Source organism: Danio rerio, chromosome 2 (genome assembly GCF_049306965.1).
Source record: "Danio rerio strain Tuebingen ecotype United States chromosome 2, GRCz12tu, whole genome shotgun sequence".
Classification (NCBI taxonomy): domain Eukaryota; kingdom Metazoa; phylum Chordata; class Actinopteri; order Cypriniformes; family Danionidae; genus Danio; species Danio rerio.
The window spans coordinates 48,780,312-48,802,140 of NC_133177.1; the positions used below are offsets into that span (position 1 = coordinate 48,780,312).

The 21,829-nt window shown below is 35.1% G+C and overlaps 1 protein-coding gene across 2 annotated transcripts in view; it reads left to right on the forward strand.

Annotated features, from left to right (window-relative positions):
• Positions 1-21,563, forward strand: part of fndc7a (fibronectin type III domain containing 7a) — a 29,971-nt gene extending 8,408 nt beyond the window's left edge. For both annotated transcript variants that reach the window (XM_073930012.1, XM_003197936.7), the window contains 9 exons: positions 218-472; positions 3,346-3,600; positions 3,894-4,151; positions 6,870-7,121; positions 11,147-11,401; positions 12,929-13,189; positions 15,616-15,645; positions 15,722-15,764; positions 16,815-21,563. In XM_073930012.1, coding sequence (XP_073786113.1) covers positions 218-472; positions 3,346-3,600; positions 3,894-4,151; positions 6,870-7,121; positions 11,147-11,401; positions 12,929-13,189; positions 15,616-15,645; positions 15,722-15,753 — 1,598 coding nt within the window. In that variant the 3' untranslated portion in view covers positions 15,754-15,764; positions 16,815-21,563. The remainder of the gene's footprint in view (positions 1-217; positions 473-3,345; positions 3,601-3,893; positions 4,152-6,869; positions 7,122-11,146; positions 11,402-12,928; positions 13,190-15,615; positions 15,646-15,721; positions 15,765-16,814) is intronic.
• The last annotated feature ends 266 nt before the right edge of the window (positions 21,564-21,829 follow it).

Below are 21,829 nucleotides of genomic sequence, written 5' to 3' on the forward strand. Positions count from 1 at the left end.
GTTGCAAACTGGTATTTTCTTATTATATTATTATACTTTTTATGTATAGTCATGAACACACTTGCTTGTAGAGTAAGTAGTTTGAGTTATTTCTCTCATAGACAACTGAAAATCCCTTAAATAGTCCATTACGATTTAATTAAATAACATAAAAAATCTTAAATCTTAAATTCACACCTGTTTCTCTCTCTCTCTGTGTCTGTGCTACACACCACAGGTCCTCCAGTCCCAGGAGATGTGCAGGTTCAGTTGACGCCGGGTCGCTCTATCGATCTGGCGGTGTATTGGCAGTCAGTGCGTGGTGCCGATGGCTACATTGCTGTAAGCTCAACGGGACAGAACTGTAGCTCCAACGAAGAGGTGTACTGCATTATCAGTCCTCTCAGCTGCAGCCAGAACCACTCCATCACTGTCGTAGCACAAAATGCAGCCGGATACAGTGACCCTTCACAACCACAAGACCTTCTGACCTGTAAATACCGAACACAAACACAAATTCAGAATCACATATACAAATGAATTAACAATAGAACCACCCATGCAGACTTTTTTCACGGTTTTAAAAAATTGTATTGTTATCATGTTGTTTACATGAAACCCATATAACTCTAGTACCTTTACATGTTGTATTTCTTATTCTAACATTTTTTAATGACAAAGCACTGAAGAGTTCTGAGTATTCAGTTCAGACACAAATTAGGCAGGTTTACTTATATAGCACATTTCATACACAATGGTAATTTAACCAAATGATTAAAAATGAATGATTAAAAGAATTATAACAGATAAAACAGATTAAAATGTGTTTAAACAGGTTATATTCATTCATTCATTTTCTTGTCGGCTTAGTCCCTTTATTAATCCGGGGACGCCACAGCGGAATGAACCGCCAACTTATCCAGCAAGTTTTTACGCAGCGGATGCCCTTCCAGCCGCAACCCATCTCTGGGAAACATCCACACACACATTCACACGCACACTAAGGACAATTTAGCCTACCCAATTTACCTGTACCGCATGTCTTTGGACTGTGGGGGAAACCGGAGCACCCGGAGGAAACCTACGCGAAGGCAGGGAGAACATGCAAACTCCACACTGAAACACCAACGGAGCAGAGGCTCGAACCAGCGACCTTCTTGCTGTGAGGCAACAGCATTACCTACTGTGCCACTGCCTCGCCCCCTAAACAGGTTATAAATGAAAGAAAAAGAAAAGAAAGACATAATAGTGTGATCTGTCGGACATAGCACAGTGCTCATTCAGTAAAGGCACATCTAAATAGATTTTTTTTGTTTTCAGTCTTGATTTGAATGTGCCTAATGTTGGAGCACATCTGATCATTTCTGGAAGCTGATTCCAGCAGCAGGGGGCGTAGTAGCTGAAGGCCGATTCACCCTGCTTTGACTAAACTAATTGCTAATTTACTTGATCCTAAAGATCTGAGTGATCTTTTAGGTTTGGATTCAGTGAGCATATCTTTAAAGTATTAAGGTCCTAGGCTATTTAGTGATTTATAGACAAACAATAATACTTTAAAATCTATTCTGAATGTAACTGGGAGCCAGTGTAAAGACCTGAGGTCAGATGTGATGTGCTCTGATTTTCTGGTTCTGGTCAGAATCCTGGCCGCAGTGTTCTGGATGAGCTGCAACTGTCTGACTGTCTTTTTGGGAAGGCCCGTGAGGAGGCCATTACAGTAATCCACCCTGCTGCTGATGAAAGCATGAAAAAGTTTTTCTAAGTTCTCACTAGAAACAAAGCATCTGATTCTTGCAATGTATTTGAGATGATAGTATGCTGATTTACTGACTGCTTTGACATGACTATTGAAACTCAGATCTGACTCCAAAGTCACACCAAGATTCTTGACCTTATTTTTGTTCACCTTGAGAACTTCATCTTGGTTCCCAAACGCAATGACTTCAATTTTCTCTTTGTTTAACTGAAGAAAGTTTTTTCACATCCAACTGTTAATTTCATCAATGCATTGGCAGAGGGTGTCAATGGGGCTGTAGTCATTAGGCAGTAAGGCTAAGTAGATCTGAGTGTCATGAGTATAGCTGTGGTAAGAAATTTGGTTATTTCTCATTATTTGGCTCAGTGGGAGCATATAAAGTTTGAACAGGAGAGGTGCCAGAATTAAACCACTTCATAAGTGTCCACCTCAACCTATTTTCACCTATACTGACATAGTAACCTCTTTCTTCAAGGTAAGATCTGAACCATTTAAGAACCATCCCCAACAGCCCAACCCAGATTTTCAGCCTATCCAGAAGCATGCTGTGATCAACAGCATACTCCTGCACTCAAAAATAGTTAGTTCAAACTTGTTTTTTAAAATGAGCAGAAACATAATTCTTTTTTCATTTTTTGCAGCAATTTAAATATGTTCAATCCACTTAATGTTTTTTTTAAATTAATAAGTTAACTTAATTCCTTCATGTTGTTTCAACACAAATCGATTATGTGAAACCCAGCGGTTTACAGTGTGTGAAATTTAAATTCTTTTTCAAAATGAAAAAAGGCAAGGATAATTATTTTTTTTTCTTTTATCTTGTGGTTGGGATAAAGGCAGTTTTTTACATTTTTAGAAATGTTTTTTTAGGTTCAATTACTGCACAAGCTGAATACCAGTATCTTGCAAAAAAAAAAAAGTTAAATATTATGTGCTATTACTATGGCAAAGACAAGTAATAATTAGTTATTAAAATATTATTTCAATATTATATCACAAGAGGGCTAATAATTCTGTTCTCAATCATAAGTCCAATGGCCAAAAAATTGTGTATTATTATGAAAAATATGTAATATATGATTAGTCAATGTATTAAAACAGATCAGTTTATTCATATATTTCTTTATGACTGCACAGGATTGTTTCCAAAAACTCAAGAGCATTGTAAAGTCCAAAAATTAAATCTACACTATTGTCAAATTTGATATGTAATCATTTCCAAAATTTACAACATCATTATCAACAAAGTATTCTTGTTATGTATTTGTTGGCATTTATAATAAAAAACACTCTCTATTTACTCACCCTTAAGTGGTTCCAAACATTTATGAGTTCTTCTTCTGTTAAACACAATAGTAGATATTTTGAATAGAGCCAAAAACCTGTCACCATTGACTCCCATAGTCAGAAAAACCAATACTTTGTAAGTCAATGGTTACAGCTTTCCAGCTTCCTTCAAAATATCTTCTTTTGTGTTCAACAAAAGAAATAAGCTCTTTCTAACTAATCTAGTTTGAAACTAGTAAAGGCTGAGTAAATGATGACATAATTACATTTTTTGGTCAACTGTCCTTTTAATAGAGATGTCATTTTCTTTAAATTGTTTTCAGTCCCGTGTCCTCCTGATGTGGTGTGGATCAAGGAGGTGACCCCAGGAAACTGCTCCGTCATGTGGTCAGATATTCCATGGGTGGATTATTGTATTGCCTACGTAAAAAGAGATGATGGTTTAGAGGAAAACTGCAACACCACCGGCAGGTCCTGTCACTTCCAGTGCAAGTGCGGATACACTTACCTCTCCACTGTATTCGCTTACAACCAGGCCGGATCCAGTCCCCCGGGACAAATAGTCAACTATACGACAAGTTTGTTCTACACACACAGACTTGCATTCATTTTATCAAGCAGTTTAATTAAAATATATCTAAACAATCTTTAAAAGTTTAAAGACATCACAGAAATCAATTAAATCAATCAATGAAACAGAAAGGTATTAGAAATTGTAATAATATGAGATGTAATAATTCTAGAAAAACTAAGAATATTTTCTTTTTTTTTTTCTTTAGCTATGAATTAACCCTCGCTGAGCATTCTTTCAATAATATAACAAAACTCTTTGACTGACGGTAATAGCAGTAATGCATTTCTCTGTCCTCAGTCCCATGCTGTCCAGAGGATGTGTCCGTGTCCCTGATTTCCACAGAGACGTTGGAGATCTCGTGGTCAGCAGTTCGAGGAGCGGAGTTATACGAGACCATTGCTGCAGATGGAAGTGAACAGATCCACTGTAACGACACGGCTCCAGTGTGTGCGCTGTCAGATCTCACCTGCGACAGCATGTACAGTGTGGTGGTGCGGCCCTGCAGTGAGATACGGGGATGCAACAACACCTGCCCAGCACACACACGCCAGACAGGTACATACAGATGAACATTTGTATTTGAAAACACAGAATACAAACAACTCTTATGATGATAACATGGCTTTTGTGTACATCTAGCATAATAGTAGCATGGCGTTTTTGAGACATTCCTCAAGCTTATTCAGAAGCATCTGATGACATTGTATTTTTGAATTTTCAAAATTATTTTGTCCGATATTTAGAAAAATTAAACCAGATTCAAGTTATATTGAATAGTATATAGTATATTTAAGCAAAATCCTAAGTGAGCATACTTGTTTATTTGAAAAACAATGCTGAAGTCAGATATTTTTCTGTGAAACCGTGCATTACATATATGCCAGAATGAGTGTCTTTTTTTGGGTTTTTTTAACCTGCCCTGTGCCAGGGGTTTTCAAAGTGTGAGGCGCGCCTCCCCTGGGGGGCGCCAGAGCATGTCAGGGGAGGCGCGGGAAAAAATCTAATATAATAAAAATATAATTATTAAGTTTAATTATTATATGTATTTTTTATTATATTTAAACGTTTTAATTTAACAAAGCTAAAAAAAAATAATACGTCAAAAATAAGAAAACCTTTTTACCCAGAAGGCCATAGCTGTGAATTCGCTTCTGTTTGGCAAGCCCGCCACTACAGGTATATGCCTGCTAATACAATGGATCGGTTTCTGAGACCCCCCGATTCAAAGCCTTCAAGTTCAGGGCTTAAACCCAAAAGACGAGGATATGATGATCAGTATTTGAGTTTAGGATTTACGTGGACAGGACCAGCTGATGAACCACGACCTTTTTGTGTGGTTTGTCAAGATATTTTGGCCAATGACAGCATGAGACCCGCTAAACTTCGGCGACACCTTGAAACCAAGCATGATGAGGTAGCAGGAAAACCTCCAGAATTTTTTGTGTGTGTGTGCGTATGTGCGTGCGTGTTTGGGAGGAGGGGGGCGCCAATGGATAAGTTGTGTCAAAAGGGAGGCCCACTGTCTTAGACTTTGAAAAACCCTGCCCTATGCCACTATAGCCAGTTATATTTCAGCACCCAGGTTGCCTTGTTGGAAAACAGCATATTTCATTCATTCAGTTAGAAAGTGTGTGTCCGTGACCGAAATGGGACCTCCAGTGGACAGTACGTTAACAGCCTCAGAAATGAGATGCAGATTCAGAGCTCCACATGAGGTGGTTCTTAATTAGCAAATAATATAAATATTACGAATGTAAACATTAGGTGAGCAGGTTACATTATAACCCCCGGGTCCCAACATGTGAGAGGATACATAATAATAAGCAATTGGGCTTTTTGTACCAGAAGCAACAGGACATAAATTTAAATACAGCCATTCAGAATCACAGAATAGTGCACTCACTGCTCTCCAACGAAATGGTAAGGTTTATAATCTAATGAATACATATTAAACCTCTTTAACGTTAATAAATGTAGGTACTGAATCAGTTCAATGAAAAAGTTCAATTTTAAATGGATTATTTTATTTTCAAGATCTGTGGTGAACTATCTGCTGCTGCTTTCAGTAGTATGGCAATAAATGTCATGTAAAATGGCATTTAAACTCACATTGTTAGCATTTAACACTGAATAAAGCACTTGAGGTTTACCTGAGGTGATCGTTGTCAGTATTCTGTTGTTCAGCTGCATGAAATAGAAGCCCTTTCTAATATGTCAATTCCAGGTGTTGGTTAGGACAAAAACTCCTTTTATTATGGAAAATATTCCATCTATTGCGTGCCTTTGCTTTTATTTAGATCACAACTTAAATCAGCATTGAGGCTCGATAGTCACTCGCTCCTGTTAGTTGTCAATCTGGTAACCTGTGCTTGCATGTGTTTTGAACCAGTCATGTAATACCTAGTTCAACCACTGGGTTTCAAACTTACAGACTGCACCTTTAAATAGCATACAAAGGAATACATACATAGGAATACATAGTGCTTTTATGTATTTTGACTAAATGGTGTGTGTGTTATGGAAAAACGGTGCATGTGCAATGTAGCCACCTACTGGTCAGGATGCATGAAAAAATATCTGATTACTCTAGATCAGGGCTGCTCAACCGTTCATGGAGATCTACCTTCCTGCAGATTTCAGTTGCAACCCATATCAAAAACACATGCCTGTAATTATCAATTACTCTTCAGGTCCTATTCAATTGGTTGACGTGTGTTTGATCAGGGTTGGAGCTGAACTTTCCAGGAAAGTAGATCTCCAGGAGGACAGTTGAGCAGCCCTGCTCTAGATACACTCTTTAGATTCAAAGTAGCATACACTGCTCACTTAGAGGAAATTTTTAATTTATTCATAAAATTTACAAAAAAAATTACATTATATTTACATTTATTTACATATTTATTACACAAATGTTTACACATTCATATATATATTTAAATGATTTTTACTATTATTAATATAAATAATAATTATTGTTGTTGTATTCACTGGTTTAATAATAATAATAATGATAATAATAATAATAAAACATGTATTATAATTATTGTTTGTTGTTGTAAGTTTATGGTACAAGTACTTACCTCTCTTTAAAACCAAGAGAGTAATATGTTGAGAAAATTTGTGCAGAGCCTTACAAAATGCAAAATTAATTTAAGCGCCATGGTTTTCTTATGATTAAATCTCAAAGTATTACCATAGTAAATTATATGAATGTGAGCAGTAATTTATGAGTCTGAATGAACTCTTACCTGTTCTTCCTCCTCCTCCGGTCAGCTCCCTGCGCTCCTGTGATCCTCAGCGTGACTCAGGTGAACTCCTCCACAGTGCAGGTGTTCTGGACACCCACAAACACTCAGGCAAACTACAGCATCATAGCCGAGGGTCAAACAGACTCGCTGTCCTGCTCATCCAGCGGGACGTCCTGTTACATGAGTGTGACCTGTGGGTCCATGTATGAGGTCAGTGCTTACGCCACTACTACAGCCGGACTGAGTCTTCCCAGCTACGCCGTTCCCCTGGAGACAGGTGCAGTAAAAGACATCTGGAGACTAAAATCACAGTTAAAGACAAAGTTATTAGTCCTCCTGTTAAACTTGTATTCCTATTCAAGTAATTCACAAGTGATGTTTAACAGAGCGAGGTAAGTTTCACAATATTTCCTATTATAATTTTCCTCAGAAGAAAGTCTTATTTTAGTTTGGGGGGAATTTTTATTATCAACTACAGAACCTGCCTAGTTGACCTAATTTACCTAGTAAAGAGCCCCTATTATTCATAAAAATATATATATTATGGTTTTGGGGTCTCCAACAACAGGCTGATATGCATACAAGGTCAAAAAACTCTCATTGTCTCATAATATGCATTTAGTTTACCTAATTTTCCCAACGACTCCCTTCTTAGTGCGATGCTAATCTGCACTGATTGGTCCGATGACCCAGTCTTTTGCGATTGGTCGACTGCGATCAGAGCGAGACAGAGAGAAACATCCATTATAGCTTATCAACATTCTTGAAGTAGTCAGAGTGCAGAGTGAATGTGTGAGCCCAATGCAGGAGTGCATTAAAGCAATGCAGTTAAACACCAGCATATTGCTCTATTCTTAACCATACGTAATAACAACGACATTCAGTATTAATCCACACAGCGGCAAAAGCTGAACTATTTTGAAACTTGACCACAGCAGATGGCCATAGCAACGACAAATGGCGGAGAATCACGAGCTCACAAACAAATAAATCCGTAAACAAATCTTTCTCAATGTGGCTTTAGATGCGATTTGAGAATATGAGTTAACCAGATACAGTACAAGCTGCATGGAGCGATTACAAGTAACAAAACACAATTAAATACATAATTTAATTTATCTCGTTTGAACTTGAAACAGTGAGCACTTGGGAAATAAATGAAAAATAGTTAATAAATTAAAATGTCACAGAGCTAACCATTTTGTAAGTAACCAATTGAAGACACTTAAAAATAATCAATTTCTTTGACTGAATATATTTCAGAAAAAGAATTTAAAAACGCAAATGCCTTTATTTAGAATTGAAAATAAGTTTTATTTTTTTACCAATTACAGATCTTTTTTTTTACTTTTCTGAAATTAAAACTTTGGTATAGTCTTGTTTTTAAAGAATATAAACACAGCAGACAACATGGCAGAAATGTATTCGTAAACTTGTTTTAGTAAAACTCAAATTTTATTTCATCTGGTAAACTACTAATAACATTTCTTGCCAATTTAAAAGTGTTATTGGGAGGCTTTTTGTATAAAATTACAGAAAGGTGCTTTTAGGAATTAAGAGTATTTTAATACAACACAATTCACCTTTTTAACCTCAGAAGAGAGCGATATTTGGTGAAATAACCCTAATTTGTTTTTTTTTTACCAAATGCCAATGACAATATTTTAATTTCACATTGGAAGAAATTTAATCCAACCATCAAAATAAAACAAATATTAACATTTTACTCAAATCTACAGTTAAAGTTGAATTATTAGCCCTCCTGAACCCCCCCTATTTCCCCCTAATTTCTGCTTAACACATTTATAAACATAATAGCTGCTTTTCCACTATCGTGCCAAACCGTTCTAAGAACACTTCGGTACGGTTACGGTTGTTTCTCCACTGAGCCTGGAACGGCGCGGCACGATTACAAACCGTTCTTGGCCCGGAATTTTCGGCACGGTTAGACAACCGTGCTGAACTGTGCTGACAGATTCTGTGTGTTGACGTCGCGACTCGGTTGCTAAGCTACCACAGCTGGCTCAGCAGAAGCGCGCTAGTCATCAGACATCCTCAATAAACTACAGTACATTTAATATAAAATAATGATCCAGGTCTAAACGATATTTGAAAAGGATTTTAAAACCATAGAGCAGTCTCTGGCAGAGAAGTGAATAACTCATCACATTCTTACGAAGATATTTTATTCATTAAAGTTATTATTTTATTGACTTGAATACAGACCTACATCGCTTGCCTGAATGTGAGTTTATTGCACGCAGCGCTGTATTCCACAGCACAAAACTCTCTCTGATCCGGGAGAGACATGCAAGCGACTTGCGCTGCTGACTTTTTTTTCCTGCTGCGCATCGAATAAATCGAATAAAGTCACGCTTTGCATCGTCGATGTCCAAATTCCACAACAACATCACTATATCCATGGAACACGAACTTGCAGACTCTTTTAACAACGAGGAAATAATTGCACTTTTAAATTCAAAGCCAGGACAGCTTGTTATTACCGGGCGAGACCACCTTAAGGACGGTATGTTCGTGTTGTAATGTCGGCCGTCCAAAAGACTTTGCTTGAAAGCTTTACGGAGCGGCACTGTAACTGTCCAAGGTACTGTTGTATGATTTATATTATAGCATATGCACTAATAAACAAGTCAAAAGAATGAATGAATTAAATAAATATGGATTCTTAAATGTCAGTATTGCTTTTACTTAAAAAATATCAATACGTTTTTACAAATGTTTTATAAAAATAAAATGAGCAATTTTTATCATTTCAGCTATAGGCAATTATATGATTCAATTATACATAAGTTATATGACATTTATGAGGCATGTAACATGTTTCTGTGTTTTTTTTTTTTTTGTGGTGATCTTTAATATAGCTACGCAAATATTTTCTAAAACGTCTAGCAATAATTCGCCTACAGCTTGTTAGTTAATTATGAACACAAAAATAATTATAATAATAAAAATAAAATGATCAAAATAAAAAGATAATAGAGCATCATTTTGCTAAATATAATAGTGCTTTATATGCTTTAAATCCTGCGATATATTTTCATATTCGTTTTTTTTTTCACTTGCTGCATTCGTTATTTAATGTTTGAATAGTAAAACAAATAACAGCCATCGCTTAATTGGTTTTATTTTACCATCAAAATGTAGTATATTTTATATCATTATCAACTTTTTATATAAAAACGCAGTGTAATTTAATTAATTGTTAAAAATGAAATTATTTATGTGCTGTGTTTTTATTAGTTAAAGTGCCCGCTCACCTTTGACAAGGCCTGTCCAAAATTATATTTCTGCCTCTATAATGCAAATGTATTATTATTGTTGTCTTATCATTGTTTATTTTTCTGTTATGTTCAGAGATTTTAAATATTATTTATTTCCCCTCCAATTATTTTCAATCATCACGTTACATTTTGGTCATTTTCCCTCCAAATAAAATTTAGCCAGAGCTGCGCAACATATGAATAAATAAGGGTGCACATGTACCTATATTTAGCACCCCTATATGATAGTGCGGCATAACAGTGTTTAGTCACATGGTTGCTTTTGCTTTTATGAAAAAAATAAATAAATAGTTTCGGCTCTTATTTAACTTTAATTGAACAAAGGGAGCCGTTTACATTGCGTTACCAAGGCAACTACTGATGCGTTTTGTGTAATGTTTTAAAGAGCTTTGTCGCAGCACGACAGTGGAAAATGAAACCGTATCCGTGCTGTCTGGCCCGGTTTGGCACGGAATGGAACAGTTCTGTTTAAAGAACGATTCAGCACGATAGTGGAAAAGCGGCTAATGGTTTTAATAGCTAATTAAAAATAACTGATTGTTTTATCTTTGCCATAATGACAGCACATAATATTTTGAAGAAACTAGTATTTAACTTAAAGTGACATTTAAAGGCTAAACTTGGTTAATTAAACAAGTTAGGGTAATTAGGCAAATCATTATATCATTGTGTGGTTTGTTCTGTAGACAATCAACATAAATACTGCTTTAGAGGACTAATAATAATACTTACTTTACAATAGTAAAAAAAAACTGCTTATTCTTGCTAAAATAGAAGAATTAAGACTTCCTCAAGAAACAAAATGATAGCAAATACTTTTAAAAAACCTTGCTATGTTAATTTGGGAAATCTTTGAAAATTCAGAGAAGGGCTAATAATTTTGACTTCAACTTTACTAATAAATCCAGAGAAGAGATTTTTTTATTCTAAATCTCTATATACTGTAGTTCATCAAAATGTCCAAGTGATATACCACCGTCCTTTCTCTTTCTCTCGGCAGGACCGTGTTGTCCAGAATATCTGAATGTCGAGCAGGTCACTCAGTCCATGACAAACGTCACCTGGTCTCCAGCTATAGGCGCGCGTTCATACATCACCTCTCTGACATCACCCAGAGGACATGCCAAATGCCACACCATGGACACAGACTGCCTGCTGGGCTGCATCACGTGTGGCACCAGCTATAATGTGTCCCTGGAGGCCTTCAGCATCACTGGACATAAAACAGAGTGCACATACCAAGGTTTCTCTGCAAGTGAGTCCATTCATTTTCACTTTATGTAAACTATAGATTCAATATCATGGACTTAAATGAACATCTGTCAAGTGGCAAGAGTCATTTACGAAATTGTCTGCATGAAATCAAAATGCACAATCTCTATCTTGCTGTTTTACATAGATATTCTCAAAGTGAATGATTATTCTATGCAAGTTAATTTACTGACAGAAAAAGTTTGTTTTGGTAATCTTCAATGAAAGTCTGACCATTTTGGAGTGACGGTACCTCTGTTGACATCAACTTGATGGCTTCCATAGCAACTGTATATTACTATTTTTAACCACGCCCCTTCTACCATGAGTTTGCTATGAGGGAATGATACACAAAAGTAAGCCTTGCCCCTGCTTAATATATAGTTTGAGGTGGAAGTAAATCAGCATACTGTAATAAATGGCTCAGCAACATCCGGTTCACGTGGACATTAGTTACCAGGAATCAATGACTTTTTATAATTTCTTTCAATGACTAAATTCGCAGTTTGTGTGATTATCAAATGAAGTGCTTTGTAATTGTATAAATATGGAATCTAATACATAGCACTCTGATAGAGGGATCACTTTGTGACATTTTAAAAATGTAAAACATGCTCCAAACATATTTTATTAAAAAAGAGAAGCATTTCTCTTCTCTAATAGAACAGATTGATGTTTAAACATGTAAAAGCAAATCAATTATTATTGGTTTAGTTGTATTCTCCGGGTATTATATACATGTTAGTTATTTTGACAAAAACTAGATGTGATTATAAAACGCATAATAAAGAAATGTTAAAAAAAGAGAAAATATTTAAATAAAAATAAAAACACAAAATTAAAGCAATCGAGTAAATCAAGTCTTAGAATTTTTTTTAGAGAAACAAAGATTTTGTTATTAATAATAAATGTAATATAATATAAATTTAAGGATAATATTCTTATTTTTAATAGAAGCATACATTTAATTTTATGAAATACTTTGAATGTACATACTATAAGGATATTGTTTGTTTAATTATAATTTGATTATATAATAATAAAAGACCAAATGTACTTTTTTAGTTGCTTTTTTTAGTTGCTTCAGCCTGGTGTCCCTATTGTTCTACTAAATAATATTTAGATGAAAAATCCTTGTGTGCTTTCTCTGAAATAATAATAATGGTAATACAATTATTATTATAAATAATATCATTCTGATCATTATGAATTAATATTGTTGTAATTATCATAACATCATATCATCTTATTACATTATAATTATTAATATGAAAGATAATTATATAATTAATAATAATATTTGTTTTTACAAATAGCATCTTTAAGTAAAGGCTTTTCTAGGAAACAAACCAAAATGTTTAGCTGTGCCAAGTATTAAAAGCTCTGCCAGATATTTAGTTGTATTGAAAATGGAACATAAATGAAAGACTTATAAATCATGGGAATGCATAAATCAATCATACAACCATATGTATATATGAAAAGATGATTCAGAATGAATAAACACTGTTGATTTCTGTACCTCTGTCAGGCTCCTGCTGTCCCTCCAGTGTGAAGCTGTACCGGATGCCTAACAGCACTCTGCGGGTTAACTGGCGCTATTCCCCTGGCCTCTACAACTACACTGCTGACCTGTATGGCACCAGATCCAACTACACCTGCAGCAGCACAGCAGGAGCAAACACCTGCGATGTCTCCGAGATCCTCTGTGGAGAAGTGTACACGGTCGTAGTTGCTCCTCTGACCAAAGACGGCACAAAGGTCACATTCTGCCCTAGAAAACTTTACTCAGGTACTGAAGATATTCTAAAGGAATAAAAAAAACATTACTGGGTATTCTTAATTAATGGCATGTAGTAAGGATCAGGGTTTGGTTTGGGTTTAGTTATATGTAATTAATCATTATTTAGAGTTATCACCAGGGCTCGACATTAACTTCATGGAACACCAGTCACTGTGGCTAGTAGATTTCCAACATCACGAGCCACTCGCTATTATCACTAGCCATAATTTTGTTGTCGGGAAAATATATTTTATACGCGTAAATTTGACTTTGACATGCTAAAATTACTTGATTTATATTTTGTGTTTTGTGTTGTGTATGAGTTTGATCAATGTGCCGGAGCAAATGGGTTGTGTTTTCATAGTGTTTAAAAAGTCATTTTACAGGACATTTCAGGGTTCAAAATGAAGGATTTACCAAATGTATCTCTGACCACACCAAAAATAAATAAATAAATATTTCTTAGCCACAAATTTTAAATAATGTGTCAAAACAAGCAAAATACAGCTGTATACATGTAGTTTTTATTCAACAAAACTTTTCTTAACAAAAAAAAAAAAAACTATAGAGAAATTACCATGTTTGTAAACATTCAGGATGTTCGCGCAGCGAGGTGCCAAAAAAAACGGGAGCGCTAGCATTTACAGTGAGGGAATGACATCCAATGCGGTAAAGAGTATGTTGTTGTCTTAGATATGTTATATTGATTACATATTATATATATATTATTTACATGATAATTTTAGTGTATTTTAACAGCTTGTCAACCAGTGATAAGCACAGTGATTCTTCAAAATTAATGTAAAAGTGAGCGGCGTTCATCTGACAGGTCCATTTGCGATAGCACCCTCCCAATGAATACTGGATAAGACAAAATGGCCAAGCATCCAGCCCCAAATATACAATCTCATCGAAGCTCCAAGCGTTTAAACAAGAGAGAAGTTAAAGGCCTACAAGTCTTTGGATGCCAACAATTTTGTTCTGTGTGGTCATGTGCAAGAAATAATGCTCCATGATTACCAGATTCAAAACTATGTAGTGCTAAAAACCGAGGTTCTGCCTGGCCAAAGACAAGGAAAGATGATGGAGCTAATGTTATACAAGGCCTGGGTAATCATCAACAAGCAAAACTACTGCATTCTGACAGCGAACTACACCTGAACTTAGGGCAGGGTATGTGATTGTGAACTTACACATAGAGGTAAAGTTGGTTTTATATTTGCACATTCGGACTTTCTACTTAATAATATAATTTCATAAAAGTATTTGAAAAAATTAATAAGTCAACTGAGCAGAAAAGGCCGGTTAGGGGCCGATCACACCGAACGCACATTTACGTTCCAAAAATGCAAGGCGCACCACACTGCCACACTTGTGCGTGAGTGTTGCTGTTGATATTAATATAATTAATAAAAATTTAATAATTTTGTGATATTCTATATTTATGAAGTCATAGACGCACAGGGAGCATAAGCAGCACGCATAACGCTCACAGCCATTGGTAAACCGTTCAAAAAAGGTGCCAATGCGTGTTCGGTGTGATTGGCCCCTTACGTCAGTCGTGTCTGTTTTTATTCTCCATTCAAATGAAAGCAGAGGCGGAGTTTCTGTTGAGGTGACAGCAGTGTTTGCGTTGTCAAGACAACAACGGAGACTTTTGAAGATAGAGGAGAGACTAGTGGTTGCTGTTTTGAGTTATTTGGAGCTGTGTGACTTCACAAAACTTGAATATCACAATAATATTAAATATTACAATTATATTAATATCAACAGCAACACCCGCGCATAATATCCAGCTGATTCAGTCATTGCCTAGTGACATAAAAAAGCGCACTGTGCTTCTTTTTTCTTGTCAACGAAAAAAGGCAGTGTGGTGCGCCTCGTTTTTTGGGAACGTAAATGTGCGTTCATTGTGATCGATAAGAAATAGTCATTTGTTATTATTCTGCTGGTGAATAATTACTTTAGTACTCAAATCATCATACAGATGATGTAAATCCTTGAAAGTGCTTAAATTTAAATCTAGGGGTTTCAAGGTTTGAAAAATGCTTAGATTTTCAAATAAAGTGCTTGAAAATTTATTTGTGCTGCTTTCATAATAACTGATCAACTAAAATTGTAATAATTGTAAGTATTTAAATAAAATACTTTTTTTTTTGCTTTTTCAAAATGATCCTGTTACAATCAATAAACAAATATAATAAACAAATAACAAACACGCAAACAAATAAAAAAAATGAAGTTACCTTTACATAAATTGTACAAAAATAGTATGTAAAATGCAACAAAAAATACCATGGCATTGTCTAAAGTACTGTAAGTTTACAGTAATAGTAAAATACAGTAAAATACAATTTGTAGAAGTGATTGTTGTAGTACAGTAATGTAAACTGTATATGAACTCATTTTTATGTTTGCTTGCATTTTCTTTTCAGTCTCCTGCTCTGGAAACACTGTAGGAATGGGTATGTATTCTCACTGTAGCTCATTTATAAGCATATTTATACTGTATATATAAAACTGCTCTTTTTGTGTGTGCAGTGATCTATCGAGGCCGAAGGAGTGTTGGCTAGAACTTCCTATTGTGAGTGACTGCACATAAATGATGAATGTTTAATGAATAAATAAACGCACACTTCATTAAACACACACAGATGCAGAGTCTCAGACTAACCATAGGCAGTCTATAGTATAGTCTATAGTAAGATATAGACGTGGACAAGTTTAGTGCTGTAAAGACTTATACATTAACATCCAGCACTTGTTCTGCTGGGAATCTAGTTGTGCCTTTAGTCAAAATGCCTTCAAACATCCATATATATTTATCAGCCGGTCTATCCTAGTGTCTGTCTCCATCCATCCTTCTGTCTACTCTTCATCTATGTCTATTTATCTGTGCATATATCTAACCATATGTCTGTCTGTCTGTCTGTCTTTCTGTCTGTCTGTCGGTCTGTCTGTCTGTATGTCTGTCTGTCTATCTATCTATCTATCTATCATCTATCTTTCTATCTTTCTATCTATCTATCTATCTATCTATCTATCTATCTATCTATCTATCTATCTATCTATCTATCTATCTATCTATCTATCTATCTATCTATCTATCTATCTATCTATCTATCTATCTATCTATCTATCTATCTATCTATCTATCTATCTATCTATCATCATCCTGAAGCCCTGCTGGTCTACCTGTCCATTAATCCATTTGTCAATTTTTCCATCCACCCATAAATATGTCTGTCTTTCAGTCTTTCAATTTATCCCTCTATGTGTCTATCAAATTATTCATTCGTTCATTCATTCATTCATTCATTCATTCATTCATTCATTCATTCATTCATTCATTCATTCATTCATTCATTCATTCATTCATTCATTCATTCCTTCATTCATTCATTCATTCATTCATTCATTCATTCATGTTTGTTTTCCCACTAGGCCTATCACAATAATAGCATATGCAATTTCTGTATCGCAACTAATTTTACATGCAAAGCTTTTATTTCTTTATTTTAGTGTATACTTGACATGACGTCAATACATGGGTCGTATACATTTCAGTGCATATGATGAAAGTACAACCGCCCACAGATGTCGGGTTCTCATGTCTTTTTGTCTTCCGTTAAAGGGCACAGATGAAAGAAGATGGAATCTGACCTCAACAAAGACATCAACACATTCAAGTTCAACATGCCACATTTATATACTGTTTGCCAAAAAAAGCATTTACAATTGGTTCATTGACAGTGTCATTTTATCAAAGAGAAAGTGTGATTTATGTATAGATTTTGCAGTTATACTGCCATTTTCTAATATTTAAACCATGCAATAAAGCCCAATTGTATTAACAATCCCGATTCCAAAAAAAGCTAGGATGTTTTTGTATACAAAAAAATAATAAAATACAAGATTTGCACATTTATTTTAATCAACGTTTAGGTTAAAGACTTTCCTAGGGCTCACACACTTGCATACAAAGACAGCAAATTAAATTAAATGGGCCTCAATGTGATTGTCTTGCTATTTTTTTCATTTTCAAGTAGTTTTTAGGATATTGTTTCTGTATTTAAAACTAAATACAGAATAAAATTAATTAAAATTTAGCAGGAATGTCTTGTTTTAATTGCGATACAATAGAGCTGCCTAATTGACTTTGATTGCTCAAGTCTTGGTGCATTTATGTCGGGTAAATCATAATTACGTCTTGAATGCACATGAATGTCACCACAAAGTCATTTATACAACCTCCAAATTTGCGAGTTGGGACAGTGTCAGTGAGAAACAGATAGAATCATTGATCTATATCATAGAATTATATTTACCATGACATCTTATATATAGATCACTGGGCCAAATTCTTGAACGCAAATTCTCTGCAAACTTCATTTTCTATAAGAAAGGTATAAAGTACATCCAGAAGGTTGTTATTGCAGAATATAGCCAGACAGGATTATCGGCAGCTTGATGTTAAGTGGAGGGCTGTTGTATGAGATTGAAGGGCTATTTTCTGCAAAAACAGCTACCTAGATGTACTTTATCCCGCTTATGATTGCTTGCCACAAAACAAAAATAGTTGACAGCAAACATTGTTCTGGGCTAAAATATAATTCTATAATTAAAGGCAAAGCTGACAGAAATGAAAACTGCTGAATGGAGCAGATGGCGCATACACTAACCTATGCATAACTTACTGTATTATTAGTTTCAGTGGCTGTTATCTCGTTAAAACATACCTGCCATGAATGACCAATCAGAATCATTTCAACCAATCCTGCTGTACTTTTTGTCATTTATCAATAGAAGATACAATGCTATTCTGACTTCTTTATTACAACTTGTCAACTTATGAGTAGAAATGTCCCAGGAGGACTTGAATTTGGAAGGGCTCCTTCGTATGCCCTATTACCTATAAGAGTTTATACACTGAAAGGGATTTAGGGCATAGAGATGAGGCCTTCCGAATGGAACACACTCTTTTTCATCAAACAACTTCTCTGTGCAATGAATCATGGGGCAATGAAGTTGTGCACTTCGAAAACCTTTATTCCAAAGGACCCTTCGAAGTGGTCAGTTTTGAGCACTTCGGTTTGAAACGACACTTTCAAACCGAATGGCAGTATGGCAGCCATGATTGTTTACCCTTCATAGTGCAATTCTGAGGGTGATATAACCTGTTTGAAACAGTTTTCCTATTCATCAATCCATTCATCGGTCTATTTTTCTATCCATCCATTCATTCATCTGTTCATCCAGTCTACCCGTTTTTCTATAATCCATCTATTCGTCTATTTTTCCATCTATCCAATAATTGATCTGTTCATCCAGTCTACCAGTTATCTATCCATCCATCTATTTTTTCCATCTATTCATTAATGCATGTTTATCCAGTCTACCAGTTATCTATCCATCTTTTCCTCAGTTTTTTTTCCATCTGTATACTAATTTATCTGTTTATCCAATCTACCATTTTTTTTATCCATCCATCCATCTGTCTATTTTTTCCATCTATCCATTAATTCATCTGTTCATCCAGTCTACCAGTTTATCCATCCGTCCATTCCTCTTTTTTTCCGTCTGTATATTAAGTCATCTGCTCATCCAATTTACCAGTATTCTATCCATCCATAAATTAATCTCTCTATTTTTCCATACATTCAATAATGCATCTGTTCATCCAGTCTACCAGTTTATTTATACATCTATCCATCCATTCCTGTTTTTTTTCCATCTGTATATTAATTCATCTGTTCATCCAGTCTACCAGTTTTTCTATCCATCCATCTGTGTATTTTTTTTCCTTCTATCCATTAATGCATCTGTTCATCCAATCTACCAGTTATCTATCAATCCATTTGTCTATTTTTCATCATTAATTCACTTTAAAATGCCCTTCTTAGGGAGATATATCCTGTTTGAAACACACCTTTGATACATCTGTTTGAATTATTAGAGATTAAGTTGCTGCTTATGCAAATGTGTGAGCCTGATGAAGAACTTTGACCAAAACTTTGCTCATTTCAGTTAAAATGTGTGCATATGTTTGACTTTTTAAAACGTTTTTGTAAAAATGATAAATATGTGGTTTGTTAATTCCCTTCAACTTTTAATTGACAAAAGTACAATGGGAAGATTTCCGATGTTTTCACTGACCAAATCAATTCTGTGCTGTAATTATAAACTATTTTTATTTAGATGGCTGCAGCTGCTGTACACAAGGTAATTACAGTGTTTAATTGTCTGGGAATTGAGGACGTAAATTGTTAAAGTTTTACAGGCATTGTTTTGCTCAGTCCGACATGATACCTGACTTACTCAGCAGTAGGTGGTTATCAATGTTTGTTTCTCTTCTTCATGATGGCCAATATATTTTCACCAGAAGGCAGTCAAGTGTCTTGCTTGCTATTGTTAACTATTGTTGTGTTTTTAGTGACAGATGTTTTCTGAGATGTTTTCTGAAGTACTGCTGAGACTTTATTGAACTCTCTTTTTTACGCAATGTCATCTAAGGGCTCAAATGTCAAGCACATTCAGGTTACACAGACTTCTTTCCTGACTCAATTCCCTCAATCATTCACTTAATTGAATATTATCACTTGATTGAATTAGTGTTATCAGTGGTTATCAGCTTATAGATATGGGCCAGTAGAGGCCTTCTGCGCCTACTAGTTGGCTCAGAAGGCTGTAATCATCTATTCACATGGTCAATCAGCTATACTAACAGAGAAAACTCCTCATCTAGATCTGTTTTTGCATTACTGTGACGGTTGTGTTAAGTGTTGGGGTAGCGGTAGACATTAATAAAATACAATTAATGGAAATTTAATAAATAATATAAATGATTCTCGTGGTTAATCAGCTATACTAATAGAGATACTAATACTAACACTCAAGATCCAGATCTGTTTTTACATTACTTTGACGGTTGGGTTTAGGGTTGGGGTAGATATAGACATTATTCATCCATTTTCTTGTCGGCTTAGTCCCTTTACTAATCCAGGGTCGCAACAGCTGAATGAACCGCCAACTTATCCACCACGTTTTTACGCAGCGGATGCCCTTCCAGCCGCAACCCATCTCTGGGAAAGACATAGACATTAATAAAATACAATTAATTGGAAATTTAATTAATAACAACCAATTCTCGTTAACTTCTGGCCACAACCGTATGAGATCTATTGTTGATTAACCATTTGGATGGATGATAACAGCCTTCTGAGCCTACTAGTAGGCGCAGAAGGCTTCTACATGTCTATATCTATCAACTGATAACCAATGATAATGACTATAAAATCGAGTGATAACATTCGAGTCGGCTGAATCATTTGAGATTAATACACATGTGAGTTGACAAAAAAAACTTTGCAATTTTGCTTTGAGAAATATTATTTTTGATTTGTTTGACTTTCATTGGCAAAAAATAAAAAATAAAAAAAATTATAAGCCACAATCCGGATCCAACTTGCTTGCAAAGACTGAAATCTTCCTTTTTATACTCAAACATGAAACCTTTCTGTATTGCCAGTTGGCCAGATTATTGTGGACCTTTTCAAAACCATCTCATTTGGATCCTCTATAGCCTTTAAACTTTTATTTTGCTTCTGTGCCATTTTTTTTCTACCGTATTTCTGCAATCAAAATCTAAACATTTAGTTTATATTCATAGAAGACAACCGATTTGGCCAGTCAAAACATTAGAAATCTTTTCTTTATACTTTTTTCAATTGCATATAAGCTAAAGAGAATTTACAAATCACACATTCCAGATTGAACTGCATTTTAGAAAAACATCCAACGTCAGCTTTATTGGAATTGTGGTTGTATTTGCTTAATCTCACAAATTCTTCATTTTAAAGTAATAGTTCACCCAAAAATGAAAATGTTCTCATTGTTTACTAAGTGTTTATTAAGTTTTATGAGTTTCTTATTAATGTTGAACACAAAACAAGATATTCTAAATAATGTAATCCAGCAGCCCATGGTAGAAAAAAAAAAACATACAATGGGAGTCAGTGGCTTCTGCTTTCCAAAATTCTTTTTTGTGTGCAGATGACAGAATATTCCATTTTGGGTGAACTCTTCCCTTTAAGAAATAAAGAGCAATGATTGGAACTTAGGGAATCCAGTGAAAGCAGCGAGCCTCCAAAGGGCTGGACCAGGGTCATGTGTGCTAATGTATATGCAGGGCGGATCTTTTCTGAAGTGGGTTATTGAGAAATCTGACCCGCGCGGGTTTCCGTTTCAGTGTCCGCCCCAAGGTCATATGCATCCTTTGGATGATATATATTACACAGAATTTGCATAAGATGTATGTCAACGGATGGCCTGAAAACCTCCATACAAACCTTTAAGCATTCCTAATAAACAGCATGAAGCATTACGTGTTGTGGATATTTTTTTTCCAAATAACATTTAATTTTCTTTTCAGAAATAGCCTAACTTTGTATGTATCTACATTACCGGTTTAAAAATGGGGGGTTAGTAGGATTTTTAAATGTTTTAAAATAAGCTTCTCCTGCTCACCAAGACTGCATTTATTTCATTACAAATACAGTACACATTGTGAAATGGAACTGCACTATAAAATAACTGATAAAGTAGTTTATCATTACATTTTAGCATTTAATCCAGTGATTTTAATGCTGA